This window comes from Podarcis melisellensis (genome assembly GCF_964234715.1).
Source record: "Podarcis melisellensis genome assembly, chromosome: Z".
Taxonomy (NCBI): Eukaryota; Metazoa; Chordata; class Lepidosauria; order Squamata; family Lacertidae; genus Podarcis; species Podarcis melisellensis.
The window spans coordinates 24,833,015-24,858,225 of record NC_138547.1 but is presented as its reverse complement, the minus strand read 5'-3'; the positions used below and the strand labels follow the sequence as shown (position 1 = coordinate 24,858,225).

Sequence of the window (25,211 nt, the reverse complement as noted above, 5' to 3'; positions counted from 1 at the left end):
TCGGTCTGGTCAGTGCCTGAGCTTTTGACTACTGGGTACCACATGCTTTGGGTTCTGTGATGGAAAAATGTGGGATATAAATGTAAGCAACACAATAAATATACTAAAATTAAAGTCCCCCCCTCCTTCTCCCTGCACCTGGAGAACAAACATTCCATTATAATAAAATGCTGACTGATGTTTGAGAAAACAAGGCACCACTCCTGACTAGTGTAAGTCACTCTTTGCTACACCTAGCTCAGGACGCCATCCCTCCCTGAAACTTTCCAGGTAAAAGTGCAGCATGGTATGCTGAGGAGAGAAATAATGATTAAAATAAAAATAAGCTGGAGAAACAAAAAAACTTTCACTAGTCAGCAAAAGCAAGCTATCAAAGGTGTTTGTAGAAGCTCCATAAAATGTTCAGGAATCCCAGAGATTGCCCAGGACAGATTCCCTCAACCTCAGCCCTCCAGATGTTTTGAGACTACAATTCCCAGCATCCCTGACTACTGATCCTGGTAGCTAGGGATCATGGAAGTTGTAGGCCAAAAACATATGGAGGGCTGAGGTTAAGGAAGCCTGCCCTAGGAGCCCCTCCAGCCACAGACCTGAATCTGGGGCCTTCTGAGTTGTGTGTGTGTGGTGCTGGGTTCTTTCCTCCAGACCCTCTAAGAAGACAATTACAAAAAAAAAAAGACATTCCACTTACTTCGCCCGTGCTTCTGTTTGCTGTTGAGGACAATCTGTACAATAGTTCCAGAGGCCTGTTGCATATCTGGCAGCGCTCCTCTGTTACTTCTGCCACCAGGGGCCCGTGGAATGATGGCTGCCTGTCGGGAATTGCTGGGTGGAGAGTCATAATGGGAGCGATGAGGAGAGTGCCTCTGCATGAAAGAGAGAGAAAGAGAGAAAAAACACTCTGAGAACAGGAATAGGAGAGCTTCATGAGACTGAAGGTTTTAGAAGAACAATCTTATGAGCTCTGTTATGGAGCTTCTGTTGTCAGGACCACATTCCAGGAGGGTAGCTCTGCCACGCGTGCCTCCAGACTGTTGGTATTTTGCAGGAAGGAACTTTAGGCTTGTGCCTTTAAAGTGGATTAATGTGCTCAGTTGCCCTAGCACGACAAACCCATTCCACAAAAGACTTTGCAGTTAGGAAAGTAATGGGGAAAGGCATTGAGAAGTGTGGGGTGAACTAATGATTAATGGGAAGAAGTTTAAATGCCACTTGAGTAAATCAGGATAATTGTTGGATGAATGAGCTTTGTTGAAAAACCTCCCAGCAAACAAATCATAAGAAATGCTTGGGAAAGACTGGGTACAATCTGAGCTCCTTGCAGGCTTTGTGCAAGAATCCATGCCGACTGGGGCTAATGGGAATTGGAGTGCAGCAACATCAAGATGCTAAATGGAAATAGGTTCATAAACAGCTTGTCTTCACTGTACTCTTTTTGGTGCCTGCTAAAAACGTTTTTGCTTCAGCAAACATACCTAGATGTGCAATCTTGATAATGATGATGATGATGATGATGATGATGATGATGATGATTTTATTATTTATACCCCGCCCATTTGGATGGGTTTCCCCAGCCACTCTGGGTAGCTTACAGCATATCTAAAAGCATCAAACATTTAAAACCTCCCAATACAGGGCTGCCTTCAGATGTCTTCTAAAAGTTATATCTCCTTGACATCCGAAGGAAGGGTGCCACTACCGAGAAAGCCTTCTGCCTATTTCTCTGACGCATGTTTTAATCTGTTTTTTAGCTTATTTCAGATTTTAATTATGTTTTGAATGTTTTAAACAGTTCTTTTTAATTGTTTCATTTATTTATTTTTCTCATGATTTTCTTAATACATTTTTTTTGCAAACTGCTTTGAAGTTTTATTGCAATCAAGTGGCATATAAATCTTGCGAAATAAATAAACACTAACAATAGCTATGGGGGACGCAGGTGGCGCTGTGGGTTAAAGCCTCAGTGCCTAGGACTTGCCGATCGAAAGGTCGGCAGTTCGAATCCCTGCGGCGGGGTGCGATCCCGCTGCTCGGTCCCAGCGCCTGCCAACCTAGCAGTTCGAAAGCACCTCCGGGTGCAAGTAGATAAATAGAGACCGCTTACTGGCGGGAAGGTAAACGGCGTTTCCGTGTGCGGCTCTGGCTCGCCAGAGCAGCGATGTCACGCTGGCCACGTGACCCGGAAGTGTCTCCGGACAGCGCTGGCCCCTGGCCTCTTAAGTGAGATGGGCGCACAACCCCAGAGTCTGTCAAGACTGGCCCGTACGGGCAGGGGTACCTTTACCTTTACCTTTAACAATAGCTATACCTGGAGGGCCACATGTTTTCCACCCATGCACCAATACTGTTAGTACAGAGTAAGGTACAAGCTCTCCTTCTCTTGGACTTGGATAATCCACTTTTGGGGATGTTGGGAAGCTTTTCAGGGAAAAATAACGCAGCTGCCTGCCCTACTTATCTCTAGGCAAGGCTACCATATGCATAGGCTAGCACACAACAAGCTACTTTCATAAGTGCTTTCCTATGGATGGAGTCTAACATACCTAAATCTCAGCTTATGATGATTTTACCCCTAATTGTCATAGATACTTCACAGATGCATTTTTCTAAAGGTCTTAATATCACATAGGGATGGCTATGGAGTTACAGGAGCTCTCGATAAAGTATTGTCTGGTAAGTCCCCATAGGGTTTATGGTGCACTTTCTTTGGTGATGCACTGCTGGTGGCCAACCCAAATGGCCAATGAAGAATCTTCCATGTTTTGTGTGTGTTTTAAATGGTGGTCATTTCTTCCTGGTAATGTCCTGGAAACTGTTCTAACTTTGTTGGTGTTGTTGGGTGGAGGAGATGGTGGCAGCTGGGAGATGGTATGAGCATTTTTTAAAAAGACAAAAAAGAGTCCAGGGCAGGGATCAATTATTTGCTCTAACACACTGGGTTCTCAGATTCTCCCCCTTGTCAGATTAGGTAGTAATTTGGGGTTCCTTTCCATTTCTTGCAGAGTTGAGGGCACTTGAGTCCATTGATTCTAGTGGACTTAGGTTTGCCTAAATCTGTTTTGGATTACAGCCATTATTTTGAGCAATGAAAACATTCATTCTCTCCATCCCTACCCCCCCCCTCTCTCTCTCTCTCTCTCACACACACACACACACACACAGAGAGAGAGAGAGAGAGAGAGAGAGAGAGAGGCATTTGTTTGTTTTTGTTAGGTTTTGCTCCTCACATTTCAAAATACTGAGCTTTCATTTCAAATTACTCTGTTGTAACAATCAGTTCTGCTGGACTGAATATCTGACAGTTTGGTTTCATAATACAGACACCAAAATCATTGCAGACCCAGATTTAGTTCCTCAGAATGAGTTGGATATACACACTCCAAGCAAGGACTTTGCTCCAAACTTCTGTAGCCCTGCGGCTGTGGTTGGGGAGGCATTCTTTATCATCACTGGCCAGAGGTCAAAGAGCTGTTGGGGAGTTCTGCTACCTCCATCTCAGCAAGAAGGCCAACACAAGAAAGGAACAGCAACAGCTCATTAGTAGAGCATCTGTTTTGCATGCAGAAGGTTCCAAGTTCAATCCCTGGTGTCCCCAGATAGGGCTGGGAAGGTCCTTATTCCAAAATCCTGAAGAACCACTTCCAATCCTCAGCCTGTGCCCAACTGGACACAGAGTCATGAAGTTGGAAGGGACTTGGAATGCCACCTAGCCCCCACCCCCTGCATTTCTGCCAATGCAGAAAATCTGCTGCTACCACATCACAGATTGGTGGCCACCCAGTTTCTGTTTAATAGCCTCTGACAAAGGAGAGTCCACCACCTTCTGAGGCTGTCTGTTCCATTTTCTGCTTTTGACCTTTGAAATTTATCACTCTGCCGCTGTACTCCACCTCAAAAGTCTCCCCAAATGCTTGCTGATTCAGTGGCCACAGAAATGGATACAGACGCTCTTCTGATTGGCAATTCAGTATACTCCAACCACAGAAAATAAGCAACTGTTTATGTTTCCTTCACTGCTAATTTTTTTCTTAAACAAAGGATGTTTTCTCCCCTTCCCTCCTCCCCAGATACATGAGATATACTCATGGCCTTGATTGCATTTCAACTATTCATGGGCTTTTTTTTAAATAGATTTTCTTTGTCTTTTTTTTCCAGGAAAAGAAAGCCAGGCCTCTTCCAGTTTCAAGCCAGTGAACTTCAAAACGAGCTTTAAGTTTTCTATCAATTTAGTCAACGCTTCAACTACCAGAGGACGTCTCAATCACAAAGATAAATCCCGCTACTATGAAAACATCTGCCAGAAATTCCCCCTTTGAAACAGGATGGGTGTGAAATGAACAAAAGACACAACAGCCTTGGGTGTGTGCACAACTCAGTAGGAAAGTTCTGTTTCTTTTGATGAGATCATGGACTTCACTTACAGCTTCTCTGTTGGCTGGTTGCCGAAAGATGTCGCCATCCGAGTTGTCCCACGAAGACTCCCTGTCTCCTGTAATCAAGAGACAATGATGTCAAGAATTACTGGGGCCATTTGTGATCCCCACCCTGACGTCCCTGTGTGTAATGAAAGTGAAGATATCAACATGGAGGAGTTATATTCCAATGATAGCCTTGAGGACATTTCTATGGAGCTTTCTACTGTTTAACTAAACTGGAAACAGAACTGTCCTAAATTCTGAAACAGCCTCAGCCTCACTCTTGAATAAGAGAATTGTCTTTTGGCATGTTTCTGGGGTCTGGGGCTCCAGGTCTTCATGGTTTCCAGGCTCAGGCTCAATATCAGGACTTGGGCCACACACTCCTCATCTAGTACTGATGGCTAGAAGTGCTTGCAGATTTCAAAGCACACCAACCTGCGTCACATTCACAACATATTTTTAAACCACTCCCATGCCACTTTAAACAGTCATGGCTTCCCCTAAGGTTCTGGGAGCTGTCCTTTGTTAAGGGTGCTGAGAGTTGTTGGCAGACCCTTGTTCCCGTCACAGAGCTACAAGTCCCAAAGTTGTTTTGCCAATCAATTCCTCTTCCTAGGAAACTGTGTTGACAACTAAGTATTGTGATTTCTGCATTACAGGGGGTTGGGCTAGATGACCCTTGGGATGCCTTCCAACTCTACAGTTATCTACAGTGGTACCTCAGGTTAAGTACTTAATTCATTCTAGAGGCCCGTTCTTAACCTGAAACTGTTCTTAACCTGAAGCACCACTTTAGCTAATGGGGCCTCCTGCTGCTGCCGTGCCGCCAGAACACGATTTCTGTTCTCATCCTGAAGCAAAGTTCTTAACCTGGAGCACTATTTCTGGGTTAGCGGAGTCTGTAACCTGGAGCGGATGTAACCTGAGGTACCACTGTAATGCTATGACACTACTTAGCTAGGTGGACCAATGGTCTGGCTTCTTGGCAAGGCAGGTTCCTGTGTAAAAGTAGCTTTAGGGGAAGGATCATAGCTCAGTGCTTAGAGCTTTCTCAGCATCTTCAGGTAGGGTTGCAAAACAGACCCCTGTCTGAAACCCTGGCTGGCTGTTGTCACTGTCGACAGAACTGAGGTCAATGGACCAGTGGTTTGACTCAATATAAGGTATCTTCCTTATACTTATGTTCCTAAGTTTCCTTCTACCTTAGTGGAAGCTGCTGATAAGGCTGCCCCAGCTACAGTAGTCATGCTGATGAATTCAGTGTCTGAAGAAAACAGTGACATTCCAGCTGCCTGAATGCCATGCTTAATTGTCGAGCTCTTTCAAGACATGGGCAGGTTGGGCTTGGCATGTAAGAAATTGCATACATATATATTTTACCTCTGCAAACTGGGCAGCACGATTCTGGTGTGGACACTGGAGACGTGCAAGTTAATTTGGGACATGTCTTCAAGCCACAGTACACATTTCCTTCCTGCCATTAAACACACACACACAAACACAAAAAGATAAAAGTAGGGCTAGTTAGTGCTTGATGCAGGCGCACAGATTCAAATGGCAGATGGTTGCCATAACAGCAAAACAATCCCATGCGCATTCTTTACCTTTTATGAAGCGTTATTTAATTGCAACAAAGCTTAAAATGATGAGCTGCTGTCTCTCTCTATATATATCAAAGATCTGGAATCCTCATAACGCTCTCATGTCACTGACCTCTCAAATAATCAGATGTAGAGGAGGACTGAGAATCTCAGTAGCAGGAAGAGGTGCATCCTACCTATTCCCTTCAGCACTATGAAATGTGTGACAGGCTGAAACTGCCCAGTTGCCTTATTCTTGTGACTTTCAAAAAGTTATTTTGGGTGGGATGGGGCACTGGAGTTTCTTTGAAGATTATAAATTCCTTAAAACAGTGATGGGGGACATGTGGCTTTCCAGATGTTGTTGGACTACCAACCTCCATCAACCCCAGCCAGCATGGTCAATGGTCAGGGATGATGGGGCTTGTAGTGTGGCAATGCCTGCTCCATCACAGGTTCTGCAGCCCACCTGATAACTGTTTCTGAGAAATGTTCCATCTTTTAAAATAGAGAATGGAGAAAAGAATCACACTGGTTCAAAACCAGAGGTCAAAGTGACTTACAAAGCGTATATATTGCTCTCCTCACCCAACAGGAGAAGCTATGTCATAGATGAAGCCTTGGCAATGCATTCACTGATTCAGTTACTTGACAGTGTCCCTGCTCCATTTCCCTTCTATTATTAATAGCATCAACAAATTTATCAGTCACTTATTTGCCACAGTAACTCAAAGTGACTTGCAACATTTTAAGCAAAAAAACCAAATGCGCACATTAAAATGAGCATTTAAAAAAACTTTAAAACATCCCACCCACAAAAAAGGCCATAGATATTTGAAAGTCAAAGGCCTGATTAAAGAGGAATGATTTTGCCTTGAGTTTGAATATATGCAACAATGGTGCCAGGTGAGTTTCTCTCAGCAAAGTATTCCACAAGTGTGCAGGCAGCACTGAGAAGGCCTGGTTCTCATCTTGCCACCGTCCAGACCTCCTGTAGCAGGAGCTCATGTAAAAGGGCCTCAGATGACAAATTGCAGGGGCTGGGATGGTTCACATGGGGAGGGAAGGTCCTTGAGGTATTGAGGACCTAAGCTGTATAAGACTTTATAGGTCAAAACCAGCTCTGGACCCAGAGACTAATTGGTAGCTGGTACAGTCAAGCCAAGATTGGTGTTATGTGCTCAGATGTGACTGAAGTTTGAATGTAATGTTCTGCAGGTTTTGCTGAAGTTGACTGATGTCATTCTATTATAAAACTAATAAAATATTTCACACACATGAAAATAATTCTCCCCAGACCACACACCTTCTCCTGGTTCAACTTTGTACCCTTAGTATTTTTGCCTGGTTGGAATGCGTCCTTGAACTCTGATAATCCTTCTTGCTTGTCTGGATGGAGATGAGTGTGGATGTGGAAACTTAGCCTACTGTGCAAATGTAAAATTTACATTCCTTGGTTTGCATTTGCCTCAGGCCCTGTCCACCATTGGCACAAAGCCCTTGGAAAGTTGCTCAGAAGGGAATGGGTCACAACACTGGTTTAACACAATCATGTGACTTACGGAACAGCTGCATTGGGCACACTGGTTGGCTTGTCTGTTCTGGAAGAGCCCCTCTGCCACAAACATCTCCCCGTGGTAGTAGGTTGTGCCATTGTACTCACAGGACTTCCGGGTTATCTTACTGCCAGTAGAAAAAAGCGAATCATCTGCAAGAGGGCAGGAAGAAGAGGCAATTTACTAAACAAAGTTATCTCATGTGTCTCCTCTGGCGTGGCAGGTAGAAGGGCTTCCCAACTCACAGAGGGAACATTCTGCTCTCGCTCTGCCTGGATCCCTGCTCAACTCTCCCAACAGGGTAGTAATGGCAGATTAATCCCCTAGAGATAGACTGCCTAATCTCTTAGATCTGTTGTCTCACTTTCATTAAGAACATCAGAAGAACCCTGCTGCATCACGCCAAGGCCCACCTAGTCCATCACTCAGTTCTCACAATGGCCAGCACCAGGGTTCAAGCCAGGGTTCCCTTGGGCAATCAGGAAGAGCACCACCAGCTAAATCGGGGTACCAGCGTGGTGTCCACCAGACATTTTTGGACTTTGGCTCCCATCTGTCAGGCATGTGGAGAAGCGGAAGAACCAGATGGGTCTAATATGGTATTGGTGCCCCAGCTCTGGAACACTCTCCTGGAAGCATGGATAGTCACAGGTCTGTTGGGAGTTCAATGTTCAATGGAAGTTTGCTTGCTTTTTCTAGCTTTTGGGAACTATGGTTTGGAGCCTCGAATCGGTTTTGTTCTGTAGTTCTAATTTTGTGGTTCTGTAATTTATATTGATATTGCTTATATTTTGCTGCCCTCTCAGCTGTATTCTGTGGCTTGCAATTTATATGATTTTTTTTTTAAAAAAATGTAAACTGCATTTTTTGAGGTCACTTGTGACAAAAAGCACATTAAATTAATGAAATGAATCACAGAATTCTTACAATCAAAGAGTTGGAAGGGACCACGAGGATCATCTAGTCCAACTCCCTGCAATGCAGGAATCTTTCACCCAATGTGGGGCTTGAACCCACAATCATGAGCTATCATGCCTGTCCATTGGCTCTGCTGGCTGAGGTTGATGGGTGCTGTAGTTGAAATGCACTAGGCTGGCTTCATTAACAGATCTTAGCTAGCATGGCAGTGAAAGACCCCCTATTGAGACCCTTGTTAAAGTGTCACCCTCCAGAAATTGGCAGATGAAAGCTCCCATCATCATTGTTCATGATGTCTGGAGCTGATGGCAGCTGTAGTCCATGACATCTGGAGGGCACCATTTTGGCTACCTCTGTCCTAGAACCACTGTGTGTCACAGCAGGCAATACAAGGCTAGTTGGACCAGGGGTCCAATCATCCCACCTGTTCATTTGAGTTTGTGTCTCTGAGGACTTCACAGAACAGAATTCTGGTTTTAATAACCCCAAGCAGCCAATTATTCCTTGCTAGTTCATGCTCAATCTCCGTGTTAGTTCATGCTTAATCTCAGCATCTCCAGGTATGGCTGGGAATGTTTCCAACCTGAAATCCTGGAGAACTTCTGTGAATCAGTATAGACAAGACTGAGTTGGATTAGCCCATGGTCTGACTCAGTATACAGCATTTTTCTATGTTTCCTAATTTCTGTTCGATGTGCTTCTAGAGCATAGGATTAGTTAGCCTCCCCTACACACTGGAAATATTATACGTTTGCTTTCATGCACAGCCATTTGAAATAAAAGCTTTATGTAGCACTAAGAACAAAGTGTTTGTTTGTTAGAACTGAAATAATGTTGGCATGCAAGGAATTCATTGGGTTTGAAGGCCCAGTGCAAAAAAGATGCCCCCCCCAATTGGGTTTCCTTGACCTCCAGAATTCACGGGTGACTGCAGTTCTTTTACATCAGTGGCATAAAATCATGTAAAAAGAAACTCTCCATAATTATTGTGCTACTGAAGAATGCATGAGGTTTTCCCCCTTCTTCTTCTTCATTTGTTAAGCTGGGCACTCAACCAAAGGAGCAAGAGGTTTCAGGTTTTAGGCATATGAGCTAAACAGTGACATTTAGAGGGCTCTGTGAACCATTTACTTTGTCATGCGGGCACCTCAAAGCCTTTGAACCACCTTCTGAAGTAACAGGAAAAGTAAATGCCAGGACCTCTGTGTTGTACAGTATGCACAAAATCCAAACAACTTACAGCCTCACATGCCTACTTGATCTCCTAAATCCTAGATGGCTCCTTTTGTTATCTATATGTCCCTGGTGCATTTTTACTACTACACATCTCATGCACGAAATATTAAAATATTCAGCAATTTGAAATCCAGAATCATGCCACTCATTACATGTAAAAGGGTCATATAGAGCTATACTATGAAATACAAAAATGGTGCACGGTGTGAAAATAGATATGGGGTTCAGGGGACACCTCTCTTAAGATATTTTAAAGCTAAAATGGCACTCAGTCAAGGGCAAACAGGAGCAAGTACAACTCAGGTGTAGAGTTCCCACCTGCCGGACCGGTGAGGGTTTTTTTGCAGATGTAATTCTGCAATGTAATTGGCACAATTATAGTGCATTAGTTGTGGATTTATACAGGATCACACACACAGTTCTGCTTTATCAGCAATGCTTCCCCAATGTTATTGTATTACAGCTACCTGGACAGGGACTCTTGAACAAAAGCGCAACAAAAGTGAGAAAAAAAATAAATCAGAATGTTTGCATTATGAAAACTTTCAGGAAAACTGCAGGACATGCCCCACTTAAAAAGGAAGCAGCATTACTGTCCCAAAACCTTTCCACTGCAAACATTTTTGAAAACAGGAGCACCTAAATACCACCATAGTACCACCATGAGGACAAATCTTCATAAATGTATTATGAGTGTTGGATGTTCGTGGGTTTGGTTGACCCTCTGACTTACTCAGGGAACAGACTTGCTCAAAATTTACTCTAACTCTTTTATTTTCTTCATTCCTGGTTGATAAATGCAATGTATATCCTTTGCGAAGAGATAACAGGGAAATGGAAGGAATCTGATGCTGGAAAAATTATGTTTGCCTGGCTAATCTTTTTAAATGACAATACAATTAAAATAGCAAAAGGTTTAAACACTGAAAGAAGAAATGATATTCGAACCAGGAGCATAAACTCCTCGAATGAAAGAAAAAAACACTCCTGATTTTTTTCCCCTAAAAGGCGAGTTTGTTTTTTTACTAATTAACATCAGAGCTACTGGGCAATGTTATTTTCAAAGCTGACGGGAAACTTTCCAAGGATTTAAATGTGCTTTGAAGCAAATGGGGAATCCATCTGCCGATAAATCGAACCCCAGCAGTTCCAGCCTCAAATCCTTCAGCATGCTGTAATTTAATATTTAAATAAAATACAAAGTGATTTGGGTGAGAGCCCAAGATTTGCTTTCTAGAGTCAACTCACTGGGTTACTTTTTCAGCAGTGGCTGAGAGCAATGAGACAGGATTGGGAAGCGATCCAGCATCAAGCAACTGCAAATGTGGATGCTAACTGCCTCCATATGTGCAGCCTTAAGGCGCAGGTGTCAAACACATTATGCTACCCAATGCTTTTTGAAAGCAACTTCAAGGGCTCCGTTAAGCTTGCAAAAGCCAATCTATTCCAGCAACTTGTCCTTTAACACAGCCAGCCAGTAGCACACGCAAGATCACCCACCGCTTGGAGTGATTAAACCAGTGTGCGGGACGTGGCCAACCCAACTGTATCAAGTTATTGGTGAAGTTTCAGTTCTGATGCTCAGGTTTCTTCAAGCTTTTCCTCCTCAATAGTTTAATGTTTGTGGGTGCACATGTGGCTTAATTTCCTGTGTTTTTCTTTTTATAGTGGTCTAAATAAATCATTCAAGGAGAGCAAGAGGAAGCCTCCATTTCAATTTGCCCCTAGAGCAGGCACGTCCAACAGGTAGATCGTTATCTACTGGTAGATCACTGGACGTCTGTGGTAGATCACTGGTAGATCACTGGCTTCCCCCAAGGAAGCTCAACAACTTTGGCTCCCCTGAAAGAAAGCTCAACAACCTTGACCTGAATCCCAGTTTTTAACCACAGTCTCTTGGGAGTTGGCCACCCCTGCCCTAGAGCATAGAAGATTCCAAGCAGATTCCATGGGGAAGATTCCACCTTGAACTAGGGATAGGGAAGGCCATCCTCTCAGTCCCACCACCCTCACAGATGTGCTTGGTGGGGACATGGGAGAGGACCTTCTCAGTCGCTGCTCCCAGACTCTGCACCAAAAGCAGCACAGCAAAGTCACCTACCTAATGTCCAAAGGCAAGGAGTTCCACAGTATCAATGCTGCCACACTGAAGGATTGTTGCCTTGCAGCAAACATTATATGGCACTTGGAAAAGTGCCAGTTCTATAGATCAAAGTGGACATACATGGGGTAAGGTGATCCTTAAAAAAAAAAAAAGCTTGTTCCCTTAAGCTGTTAAGGGCTTTACATTTCAACATTAACACCTTGACTTTGGCCTGGTAATGAATTGGCAGCCAACATCACTCTCAGGGCGGAGGTGTAATAGGCTGGCAGGCTCTCACTCCTGTAGGCAATATTTTAAAAGCAATTTAAGCCACCCAAGAGCAGCTCCTAGTGCCGCCTGCATTATTTAAAAGAAGTACCTCCTTTTCTCAGTCGCACAGACTTCTAAGCTGAGGCTTGGAAGGACAAACATACATTGACTAAAAGCAAAGCACACAATCACTGCTCCTCTCAGTGCTTGGCCACTCCAAGAAGGTGGGTGAGCAGAGAGGAAAAAACAAGGAGGATGAGTTGGGTCAGGAAGCTCCAGAGATCAGCAATGGAGCCCCTGTTGGGATGTGGGCCACAGTCGGTGCCCAATGGTGAAAAGTTCCTAGGAAAAAGTGCCCCTTGTCTAGGGATGGGCCTAAAGGCATCCTCCATATTGAGCCAGTTTGTCATGAGATGGAACTAAAGTCTGTACCCTCTTATTTCAATGCAGGTTTTAAAGGACAAATTAATATAAATACTTTAAGATATGCATGGAACACGTTTATGTAAGAAAAGAAAAGGTTGTCTAAAGGCTGCCTATCTGACTTCTTTTGCTGTTTTACGAAGTGATTTCTGTTCCCTAAGAGCAGCTATTGTCTTATAGTTAAAGCTATGGTTTTCCCAGTAGTGATGTAGGGAAGTGAGAACTGGACCATAAAGAAGGCTGATCGCCGAAGAATTGATGCTTTTGAATTATGGTGCTGGAGGAGACTCTTGAGAGTCCCATGGACTGCAAGAAGGTCAAACCTATCCATTCTTAAGGAAATCAGTCCTGAGTGCTCACTGGAAGGACAGATCCTGAAGCTGAGACTCCAATACTTTGGCCACCTCATGAGAAGAGAAGGCTCCCTGGAAAAGACCCTGATGTTGGGAAAGATGGAGGGCACAAGGAGAAGGGGACGACAGAGGACGAGATGGTTGGACAGTGTCCTTGAAGCTACCAGCATGAGTTTGACCAAAGTGTGGGAGGCAGTGGAAGACAGGAGTGCCTGGCGTGCTCTGGTCCATGGGGTCACAAAGAGTTGGACACGACTAAACAACAGCAACAACAAGAGCAGCTAGCTAGCTTATGGGACTCCTGATGCTGTGACGCTCCCCCCCTTAGAGCAATGGCACATCGTTAAGATCATTTGCTCCTAGTAGATCTTGCCATGTTGATTTCAGTGCATATGACAGCAGGAGCCACATGCACTAGATAGCTACTTGTAGGTGGCTGAAATTAGTTGTTAAAGAGTGACAGCAGGAGTGAAACCCTGCCAGCATATTACACTTCAGCTCCAAGAGCTGCTCTGGCCGCCACTTTGTTACCTGGCCAAAGTCAATGTGTTACTACTGGTATATAAAGCCCTTAACAGCTTGAGGGGCACCTTTCGAGCCAATCCAATCAAAGGGCGACTAATCCATTAAACATTGCAGCAATCATAATCATGCTGCTAATTTACTGCCTTTCCCAGGAGCTGGATTCTCTGTGTGGCTACCCCATGTGGTGAGTCACTGAACTGCAGGTGACAGCCTTCTCAGTGAAAAGCTTTCTGGGCTGACTCTGCCCACCCTAGGGTACTCCTACCGGAAGCTGCCCTTAGCCCCTGATGGACCCCAATGCCTTTGAAATGGAAAAGCAGATTCAATGTGGGGAATTTTTGGCCAGGGTTGTGGCAGGCAGAGAAAGAGTGGAACTCACAGTGTTTCCCAAATGTGGGTCTCCAGCTGTTTTTGGACTACAACTCCCATCATCCCTAGCTAGCAAGACCAGTGGTCAGGGTTGGTGGGAATAGAAGTCCGAAAACAGCTGGGAAACACTGCTCTAGACCCACAGCTCGGTGTGTTAATTGCATTTGGGCAACTCACATCTTGTCCAGTTTGGCCTTAAATGACAGTCACGGAGATGAGAAAATAAAGATGATTTAGAACCATGCATTTCAGTGATTGCTGAAACTATTTTTGTCTAGGCAAGTCTATCCAGACACGTAGGTATTGATAGGTTTTTTTTATCATCTTTAAAGGTTTTCCATTTTTCTTAACTGATTTTATTGACGATTTTAATATTTCTTCTAAACTGCTGAGAAGTTTTACCACCATCAAGCAGTATATACATTTTGTTAAATAAAAACAAAAACACCAAATGCTACATCCAGTCTCAACTTCTCCTTGTCCTTATGTGGGTGATCAAAAACTGTGTCTTATCTGTCCTGCTTTTACTTGCTTTTTTGTTCTTTCCATACTGGAATAGCAAAAGAATAAAAGGGAGGGGGACTGAAAAGTGAGAAGGAAAACAGGTTGAACTTGAGACGTCCCGAAAAACCATAAATTCACAGGAGTGTGGGCATAAATATGTAGGTAATCATAAAAAGTTGCTGGAAGGCTGAATATAGTCTGGAGCACAAGCTGAAAAAAGTTCTTGGAGCCAGATGGTCTGACCCACATGGCAAAAGATGGTGGTATCCAGTCAAATATAACTGGAGCTCAAAGCAGGAGGTGGAAGAACCAGTGGCAGTGCTAAGGACTGCTGTGTACAGGTCTTATTTATTCCTGGTGGAAATTTGTTTGACTTCACTGTCAAGCAGTCAAGATTTGTTTGTTAGTTGGATTAGTAACACTTAGTTACTTTCAGATGTAAAAATGAAAGCCCGAATACACCTACCATGCTTATAGCAAGTCTCTAAAAGTATGAATGGTATTAATAATAAATCCCATGTGTATACATGAAGAGCTAATGATTCATGGGCACGTGCCAAATTTATGGTGATATTTATGAGAAGCTGTGGGCAAAAGGTTTCCAAATGGCCTGTAACCAACATAATGTGACCAACATAACACGAGACAATTAATTGATAGGCACCCACAAATAAATGCCTCCTGAGCAAGACACTGTGCATACAACACTTTGGAGCACCCAAACTTAGCACTAAGCAGGATCTCAAACTTTCTTAGTGCTGGACTCAGGAGAGTGAATGGGCACACTAGGGAGCTCTTGGGCACGTCATCATCACAGTAATAGTAATAGTAATTGTTGTTGTTGTTGTTTATACCTCACTCATCTGATTGGGTTTCCAAACTCCACACTGAAAAGGAAAGAAGTCTCCTCCCTTCCCTTTTAAACCCAAACTTGTTGTGATCTTAAAGAGGGATGGAGAGACTCCCAAAACCTTTTCCCTCTCATCCATGTGAAGCCTGATCTTGTTGTGACCTTAAGGGGTGGATGAAGAATCACAAATGTTCTCAAAAGCCTTTGGAAGTCTCCTCTCTTTAAGACTTCAATAAAATTGGGCTTAAAGTGGATGGCGGAGCTTCTTTCTCCTTCCCCATTCAAGCCTGATTTCTCTCTAATGGGGCCAAAAGGTATTCTGATAGGCTCGTGGCCCCGCCCATCTGTGAAATTTGAACCATAAGGGAGATCCTGATAAGGACCTGGCCCATGGGGACAAAAGTGGTTCCCACTGCTGCTCCACATGAATCCACCTATTTAGCCTAGCTAGGGAGAGCTTGCCTTTGCTACATGGATCTTCCCACAGGCAGGAGGAAGCTGAATGAAACTGCCCCCCTCTCTACTCAGCCTGAGCAGCTGTTTTGGCCTCAGTGGATAAAGATGAAATTCTGCTCACGTGAATTGCTAAACTGGTACAAGAGCCTCTGCTCAGTCCCAGTGTTCAGTCCTGTTCTACACTGGCTGCTATCAGCAACAAAGCAACCCTGTAGCCCTCTGGAGAATGCTGAATAAATACCTCCTTTGCAACCCTGTGTAACTAATACCCTTTTAAAACTGGAAACGGGGAGCTGGAGAGACGGTGGCAGGAGCAGAGGCCAAGCATCAAGCCTGCCAGACGTTAGGCCATGTCGGGAATTTTGCAACAAATCCAAGAGAGATCTCGCTTCGTCTGCATTGTACAGTGGTTCTTAACAATGAGCATATAATAAATGTACAGTCTGCAGGAGTTTATTACGCAGTGTATGACCCAGTTTATATAGCCATAAACATCACCAGCTCTCTGCTTCTCTGATTTACAGTTCCCCAGCCTAATTATGAAGCTATGTTACGTTGCAAGAAAGACTCCAGTTGTATATGGCTTTTATTTAGGGTTACTGCCTCTCCCAGACAACCATTCAACGACAATTTTCTGCTCATTTGGGCATGGGGCCAGCCTTTGATATAGTCTGCCAGTAGGATTTAGAGCAGGACCCTGGGACTGGAGGACAAGGACGAGGATGACATCATCAGTGCAGGGTGGCTCCCCAGATGTTGCTGACCTGAAACTCCCATCAGTCCTAGCCAACATGCCAAATTGTCAGAGATGTTGGGAGTTGTAGTCCAGTAACATCCAGCAATATATGGACACTGGGCGCCATTTTGAATCACAATCGTGGACCAAAATGTCACTTTGGAATGACTTTGCCTGTTTTCTGATGTAGGTTTGACTGCCTCTCAAAATATCACTGCAAAACTCAGCACAAGGGGAGTAGTGGAGGAAGAGGAGTGGAGGGGGTGGAGCGCCATGGGTGGCACTGGGGCTGAAGGGTGCCCTCCAGCACGGGATGTGACACGGGATGCATGTGGCACACGGCCTGTAGAGCTCCAAAGTCACCGCCTCCTTTCTGGCCACCCTCCAGCTGAGGGGAGGCAGCGGGCAGACTCCCTACAGGGAGCAGTGTGCCCTCTCCCAGCTTGGCCCCCCCAGTTGGTGGCTAGCCCTATCCCCCGTGCGTGGCGCCTGCGTGCAGGGCATGCGCACTGCCCCTGGCGCCTGAGTGGCTAGCTATGCCACTGCACAAGGGGCCCTGGGGTGAAGATGAAGGAGATGTCAATGTATGGGTGCCATTTTGAATCAAGATGGTGGACCAACAATAGGACTTGGGCATTCTTGCACAAGTTTTTTGGCGTAGGTTTGGCTACCTCTCAAGATATAATTGCCAAACTTGGCATGAGGGTTCCTAAAGTGGGAGCAGCAAACGTCACTGTTGTTTGGATTCCAGGTGTCATTTTGAATCAACATGGCTGACCCAAACATCACCTTGGTGTGACATCACCCATTCCCCCTGCCCCCATTTTTTAAAATATAGATTCGTAGAGAGGTTTAACAGCCAATACCTCTTCACAGAGAGCACCATGGATTGTAGCTCTGTGAGGGAGAATAGTGGTCTCCTAACAAATCTCAGCACCCTTGGCAAACCACAGTTCCCAGAAGACATGCCTGTTTAAAGCAGTATAATAGTACTTTAAATGTATGCTGCATGAATGTGGCCCAGATGGGCCTTTGGCCTGATCCTGCAGTCAGGCTCCTCTTGCATTCTAATGAAATACAATTCCTAGGACAAACAGGACAGCACCTAAAAGGTGAATTATAGTGCCAGATAAACAAAAACTGAGTGCTCTGCATGCACAGAGGAACAGCACTATTTGATGTGGGATTTATCTAGCCAGCTTGCTCTGATAAAATGAGCAGAGGCCATATAGAAATGGTACTGACGGCTTGTGGGGAGGGCTAGGCTCCCCTCCAGGCTCCCTCAGCCAGTCATCTCCTGAGAATATGGGCCTCTCTTGTCATAAATGGAGTGTATAACAGCGTTTGCTGCATGAAAGCATTCCATTGTTATTTTTAGATGGGGAATTTGTCTGTTTGCTCTGCCCCAGCAGCATCCCAAGCTGAGTGCAGTTAAGGAGCTTTGTTATACTGGAAATAAGACTTTACCTGGACACCGTGGGCAGCAGAGCTGCGGCACATGCACTGGATTGGGGCAATGCAAATTCGGGCACCTTATTCTGTTGCACAACACGTTCCCATTCTGGAGAAATAAGTTGAAGAGAAGAAGGGTTATTTCTGTTCAGCAACCTCAGCATGCTTTACCATCCTGGCCTTGCAATAGCTTTCCCATTTTATGGATGAAGATTCATAAACCAAGCAAGATATCCTTCCTAACTTCAGGCAAGTTCATGTAAAATTCCACTATGGTGAACAAGAAATTGAGCCTGATGTAGAGTTATGCAAATGAATGGGTGGAGTTTATACAGACATTGGTTGTCATGATCCTCAATAACTTCCATTGAATTCTATGGGGCAAAATAATTGGGGTTCAATTTGAGATATCCTTGGGAGCAGGGATGGATTGATGTGCCCATTCAATATCTCCATTCCATTCTGCATTAATCTATGATTTTTTAAAAAATAAAAAATGCATATTTGAATGTATTTTCTCATAAAAGGCAAAGGTAAAAGGACCCCTGACCATTAGGTCCAGTTGCGGACAACTCTGGGGTTGTGGCGCTCATCTCGCTTTACTGGCCAAGGGAGCCGGTGTACAGCTTTTCGGTCATGTGGCCAGCATGACTAAGCCACTTCTGGCGAACCAGAGCAGCGCATGGAAACACCGTTTACCTTCCCGCTGGAGCAGTACCTATTTATCTACTTGCACTTTGATGGTGCTTTCGAACTGCTAGGTTTGCAGGAACAGGGACCGAGCAACGGGAGCTCATCCCGTCGCGGGGATTCGAACCACTGACTTTCTGATCGGCAAGCCCTGGTTTAACCCACAGCACCACCCGCGTCATAGACACTTCTAAATCCACAGTCCCCAAACACAAATTTTAACATGCATTTTGCTGCATTGTTGAGTCAAGGATTGAGCCGAGGCATGCAAAACCCAAATGATAACTGTGTCCCTCTCTACATATTAGCCAGGGCAGTACAAATCAGGTTACTTCACTTCAAAAGGCAAAACTGAATAACAGCTTTTACAGTGGTACCTCGGGTTACAGACACTTCAGGTTACAGACTCTTCTAACCCAGAAATATTACCTCGGGTTAAGAACTTTGCTTCAGGATGAGAACAGAAATTGTGCGGCGGAGGCACGGCAGCAGTGGGAGGCCCCATTAGCTAAAGTGGTGCTTCAGGTTAAGAACACTTTCAGGTTAGGAACAGACCTCTGGAACGAATTAAGTACATAACCAGAGGTACCACTGTAGTTGGATCACTAGCTAAATTGTGAAAATAGCATAGAATTTAGCTAGGTTTATAGCAATCCCTGTGACACATATCATAACAAAGGACATTCCTCTCTTGTACATCTGGCTGTCAGGGCTGAAAAGCAATAGAATTAGCTTCAAGGAACGTACCTCTGAGCAGAGACAGTTAACACAGTAGACAATCCCATAAGGCTCTAGGTATGGATGCCACCTTTCGCCTACACGATACTTTTTATCTTGGAACACACAGTAAGTCTCTGAGTCTGCAAAAGAGAAGAGGCCAAGATGTGAAGGGTGAGCAAAGGGGTCTGTGCAAAAGCAGAGTGAGTAACCATCATTTTAGGGACATAGGAAGCTGCTGTATACCAAATCAGACCATTGGTCCATCCAGCTCAGTATTGTCTACACTGATTGGCAGCAGCTCTCCAAGGTTTCAGGCAGACAGAAGACATCCCCAGTCCTACGTGGAGATGAACTTACGATCTTCTGAAGGCAAAGCAGATGCTCTACCCCTGTGCCCCTTGGGGATATCTTACTGTAGAGCTAAACTTCCACATGATTTATTTAGCAATATTTAAATTCTCCTTAATCCACAAATACCTTCACATGGCTTCCATAACACATAAGAAATTAGTGGTAAAATAAAACTTTAAAAGCAAGTATGCATAAAGATGGTCAAAGTATAGATAACACCAGCACTTGCAAATTGGAAATTGCATTTGGAAATTGATCTTACTTTTGTAGGTTTCCATTCTGTTATTGCATATTTTATTATTCCATTCTATTTTAGATTCTAATTGAAAATGGACAGAATATTTTGTGGAAAACCAAATGCCATTTTTGAAGAAGAGGAAGAGGAACTTAAAAGATGCCAAACATTTGCTGTTCAAGGAAACGGGGAAGAGGACAAGCTTCCATTTCTGGTTGCATCTTCTAGCCTTTGTCCTTAGCTTTGCCTAATCTCCTGCTAAGTGATGAGCCACTGAACCTGATTGTGTCTCTCTGTGTGCTCTTTAACCTGCTTGCCTTCCTTTCTAAGACCCTGCTTCTCTCCAGGCAGACATACAGTTAGCCAAAGGGCCCTGAAGCCTTAAAACAATAACAACAACAAAACCACCAACCACCTCAAGGTTGTGCTAGAGGGTAAATGTACCCAACAACCCACCCACATATAGTGTCCTCCTTTATAGAGAACAAGCTGCCAGAGGGCAGGGCTCCATTTGAAGGCATTCTCTATTTCCAGGGCTGCCTGTCCCAAGTCTTGTTTAAAACTAAAGAACACTAAGAAGGGAGAGCAGGAAGGCACTTGAAGTTGTCTATCAACAATCAGCACTTGGATAGCAGTCTGAGCAGAGGAACATAGGAAGAGCCTGCTAGATCAGACCAAAGGCTCATCTAGTCCAGCAGCCTGTTCTCACAGGCCTTTTGGAAGCCTGCAAACTGGACATGAGTCCAACGACACTCTGTCTACTTGTGATTCCCAGCAACTGGTATTCAGGGGATGAATGCCTCTCTCAGTGGAGGTAGAACATAACTGTGCTTCAGGATGAGAACGGAAATCGCACAGCGGCAGCGGAAGGCCCCATTAGCTAAAGTGGTGCTTCAGGTTAAGAACAGTTTCAGGTTAAGAAGGGACCTCTGGAACAAATTAAGTTCTTAACCCGAGGTACCACTGTATAAACAAATGTTATCCACCTTGAACCCCACTATTGTTCTGAAGTATCTCCACAAGAGATAACATACATCACAGCAGTGGTTCTCAAACATTTTATTTTTTTAATGTCACTCCAATGGAAATTGCTGAGGGTCTTGGTGAACCACTGAATAAAGTTTTTGTTTGTTTGTTCTACAAATCAAACCACACATACAAGTCATATTTTAGTGGCTGTGGTCTTCTCTTTCTAAAGGAATGGCCTCTTGTCTGCAGAGGCCTGTGACGCAGGGTGGAATTTAACTTAAAGCTTCAACTCAGGTTCAGCATTCATTCAGCGTCTGTATTTAGGATTGAGGGTGGCAAAGGATGAAGAGCCCATGCTGTACTTTGGCTTGAGCAAACTGTCTCATTCTCCATTGTCAGAAATAAATCAAATCAAATGCAGGGCCAAGTAGGTACATTCACAAGTCTCGCTACCTGAGCACAATGCATTCTCAGGAAACTGTTTGTTAGGTGAACGTTCGCATAATGAATTGACAATTTTCACTGAACCCTATTGGAAAAAATCCAGTGCATTCTGGACCGTAGAACTTTGACCCCAAAATGATGGAGGGGGGGCCCCACGAAGACCCTTTGAAACTTTGCAAAAGGCAAACAAGAAAGGGGGGGAATTCTCTTATTTGTCAAATCTCCCTCCCTCCCTCCCTCTCCTCCCGCTCCCACCCACATGGTTTCTAGCAGCAAAACACAAAAGTAATGCTTGTTTAAGGTTGCTTATTTGTTTACAGTACTACATGCAGGTCTGACTGTTTGGATATCTGAATCTGTGCTGTGTATAGCAAGGTTTGGGTACTAATTCCTCGTGTTTGGATAAGTGAATTTTCATTCGAGTGTTTGGATAGCAGGACCTGCATGCATTCTTAACAATTTTGCAAGTTTCCTGAAAGCACCTGAAGGAGCCTGCAAAGTAGTATTAGTCAACAGACCTCAGATTGATAACTTCTGCACCATAGAAGAGTTGTTGAGAGATGGTCATTTAAACCTGGCCAATATGATCTGCTTTCCTTCCTTCTGCCTAAAAACAGAGTGCAGGCTGTGTGGGGCACTGTGGTGCAGGCTGTGTGGGGCACTGTGGTGGTTTGTGTGAAAAGATCTGCTTCCACTTCAGTCGGCTGTGGGATGAATGAGGCTTTCATGTCTGAGAAGCAGTGAACTGGGGATGCGACCGACAGCCCCTTGGTGATGCTCCTGCTTTAGACAAAGCTATTTGCACAGCTCGTTCTTGTGAATAAGCTCAGTCGAGCAGAGAGAATGCCTCCCTTGGATCACGTCCATCTCGTCCTTCCCTTTTGTATCCCTCTACTTGCCAGGGAAGTTTGGTTAGAGTTGGGAAATATGCTTGTTCTATGGTCAACTACTATCACATAATGTTGAGCAATACAAGAAATAAGCCAGAGAAAAGTGGCACCTACAGGTACAGCAAAGAATTCCATGGTTTACAAGTAGCTTCAAATGAGATTTCCATAGCTAGCCCTACCATGAGGCAGAGTGAGGCAATGGCCCCTGGTGGCCAATGCTATGGAGCTGAGAGTGGACAGAACTATGGGAAGAATTCAACATTGTGCTCTTCCAATTGCTCTGTCAGTGCAAGCGTTTCAGCTTGCCCAACAGAATGATCTCCCTCAGCTCCTGCCTTGCACTGTTCTGGGGGTTTCCAGACTCCCCAGATTTTTGGGCAGGTGGTGAGGAGAGAGGAAAGGGGGGGAAGTCCCACTGCACTAGTGGAATTCATTTTGCTGGTTCCTTCTGGCACATGTACATCTAGCCCTATGTATTCTACATGGTCTGTCCTACGGCCCCTAAGGTGGGAAATGTTGAGGAAAAAGGCTAGCTAAACAATCAAGGGGGGCGGAGCAACTCTCCTGGGAGGAAAGATTACAAAATCTGGGGCTTTTTAGTTTAGAGAAAAGGTGAGTAAGAGGGGACATGGTAGAGGTGCATAAACATATTCTTGATATGCAAAAAGTGCACATTCTGTCTCATAATACTAGAACTCAGGGTAATCCAATGAAACTGAATGTTGGAAAATTCAGGACATTTATTTGCACAATGTATAGCTCAAGTGTGGAATTTTCTCCCACAAGAGGTGGTGATGGCCACCAACTTGGATGACTTTTAAAGAGGATGAGACAGATTCATGGAATGCTATTGCACTCAGGGCTTGCTTGCAGGCTTCCCACAGGGGCATCTGGTTGACCACAGTGAGAACAAGATGCTGGAGTAGAAGGCCCGTGGTCTGATTCTGAGGGCTCTTCCTATGTTCTTAAGCTAACCTGCTTTGCTCAGGTGCAGTGGAGGCAAGCCGCACCGGGCGCAACATCTGGGGGGGGCGCACTCGCACTCGCAGCTCTCTGCCCCTACTAAAATCCACGGGTTAGGGGGCGCAAATTACTTGCCTTGCCCCGGGTGCTGACAACCAACGCTACGCCACTGGGGGCAGCAAAATGTCTTGAACAATTTCCAGTGATCACCAAGTATGTCACCTGCCATTCATGACTTTTGGCAAGCAATCTCATGTCCCATAGATTGCTAAGATCAGTGAAAACTATTCTCAGATATATACGGTACTTTTGTTTCCAAAGACCTCATTAATATGTTTTACTAACTGCCTAGGCAATTTGTTTCCTTAAATGGTATTGCATCTTTTATTTGATTTATCTTAGATAAATATGACCTGAAAACTTCAGCACATGACTTCAAACTCATGGGATGGAACCCAGGTGACCTCGGTGATGTGTATAGCAGTGCTTAAAATGGAATGAAGCAAACTCTGCATTTGTTATATGTGAGGTAAAACAGACCCTCCAGCTATTACATTAGATTCTTGACAAGGCAATGAAAAATATACTCTTGGGGAAAACAAAGAGTTCATTCAAGATAAAATAAAATTTATCATCTAGCTAAATAGGGGAAAACAGTTAAACATGCTTAGCATAAAGGCAAATGTAACAATAGGAACATGCAGAGTAAGGCAATCTTGTGGGGAAACCAGTCCCAAATTATTAAATGTGAATCAATCCCCTCCATCCCCACTAAGTCCCTCTGAACTCAGTGAGACTTACTTCTGAGTAGACATGGATAGATTTATGCTGTAAATGTTATATTCAAACAAATTCAAAGTTCAGTTTCTGTATTAGTTTTACTGCAGTGCTTATAAATATGTTAAGATTATGAACATGATAATTTGTCCTTTGCTGGAAGAGTTGTGCACATAAGTATATGTATTTCCTAGGGATGGTCACCTGACATTATTTAATTGCAGCTTTCATTTTGGATTGGGCTGGCATTGCATGCATTTCCAGATGCTCAAGTTGGCTTGCATCATATTCATTCATTATGTTAGTAATTAATTTTATGATTGATGCATTTCTACAAATGGAAAAAAAAATCAATGGAAAAATAAAGTAGTGGAAAAAGTTGCAGAACATGTTTTCCCTTTCCTTTCCCCAACATTTCCCTCTGAGAACAGTCTACCCCACATAACTGGTGCTGGATGGGGATCAACAATGATGGTGGTAGTTACTGCTTTTTTCCTGGGAGCTTCAAACCAAAACTTGTGCTCTATTGGCCAACTATTAAGACTGGATTTGAGAAATAGTGTTTTCATTTCTCTTCAATGTTCCGGAATTCATTGTCTACAGAAGGGAAAATTCTGTGGGTGGGCATTCTTGCTGCCAATCAGCAGTGAATGAATCCATCAATACCAGTTGTTGGTGAGCACAAGTAGTTGTTGCACTCAGGTCTTGCTTATGGGCTTCACTTTGGGGCATCTGGTTGAGCACTGTGGGAAGAGAATACTGAGCTAGATGGTCCTTGGGTCTGATCCAGCAGCCAGCCTCTCCTTATGTTCATCTACAGCTCCACCTGCCTCTCCATCTGGAAGCCTAATATCTTAGCTGTGTCATCATCTGCCAGGGGATAGACAAGACCACCCCTATCCATGGATCCCTAAGATCAGCCTTCCCCAACCTGGTGCCCTTTAGAAGTTTTAGACTACAGTTTCCTTCATCTCCAGCCAATACAGCTGTGCTGTTGAGAAGAGTAATCCAAATAAGCTGGAGGGCACCAGGTTGGGGGAGGATGTCTTATATTCTATATTTATGATGGATTTTAATTGTTGCAAGTTGCTTTGGAGATCCAGTCTTGATTGAAAAGTGGGGTGTAAATAAACCAGTTAAAAAACCTTCATATCAGCTTTAGAAAAACCAAACATTTTTGGTGTTGGAATACCGTTAAAATGATATACACTGAAATTCAACCAGGGGGATATGAGGAAGTCACTTAACAATGTTACTAAGTTTGGTTGAAATATAGTGAGATTTTTGTTTGTTTGTTTGAAAAACTTTTGGAAAAACCAATAATTTTTTTTGAAAAAAGAAAGAAAAACAAAACATTTATATTTCTGGAGTATATCAGAACAAAATAAAAAAATTTTCCATGTGCAATACTGTCTTTGCAAAACAATAATGACGACTGTAATC

At 44.0% G+C, this 25,211-nt stretch overlaps 1 protein-coding gene across 1 annotated transcript in view; it reads right to left on the bottom strand.

The window, feature by feature from the left end:
* Positions 1 to 25,211, bottom strand: part of CHRDL1 (chordin like 1) — a 47,514-nt gene that overhangs the window by 15,316 nt on the left and 6,987 nt on the right. The window contains exons 3-8 of the mRNA XM_081897428.1: positions 19,167 to 19,279; positions 17,745 to 17,838; positions 7,561 to 7,706; positions 5,799 to 5,892; positions 4,422 to 4,489; positions 692 to 866 (exon numbers count right to left, since the gene is read on the bottom strand). Coding sequence (XP_081753554.1) covers positions 692 to 866; positions 4,422 to 4,489; positions 5,799 to 5,892; positions 7,561 to 7,706; positions 17,745 to 17,838; positions 19,167 to 19,279 — 690 coding nt within the window. The remainder of the gene's footprint in view (positions 1 to 691; positions 867 to 4,421; positions 4,490 to 5,798; positions 5,893 to 7,560; positions 7,707 to 17,744; positions 17,839 to 19,166; positions 19,280 to 25,211) is intronic.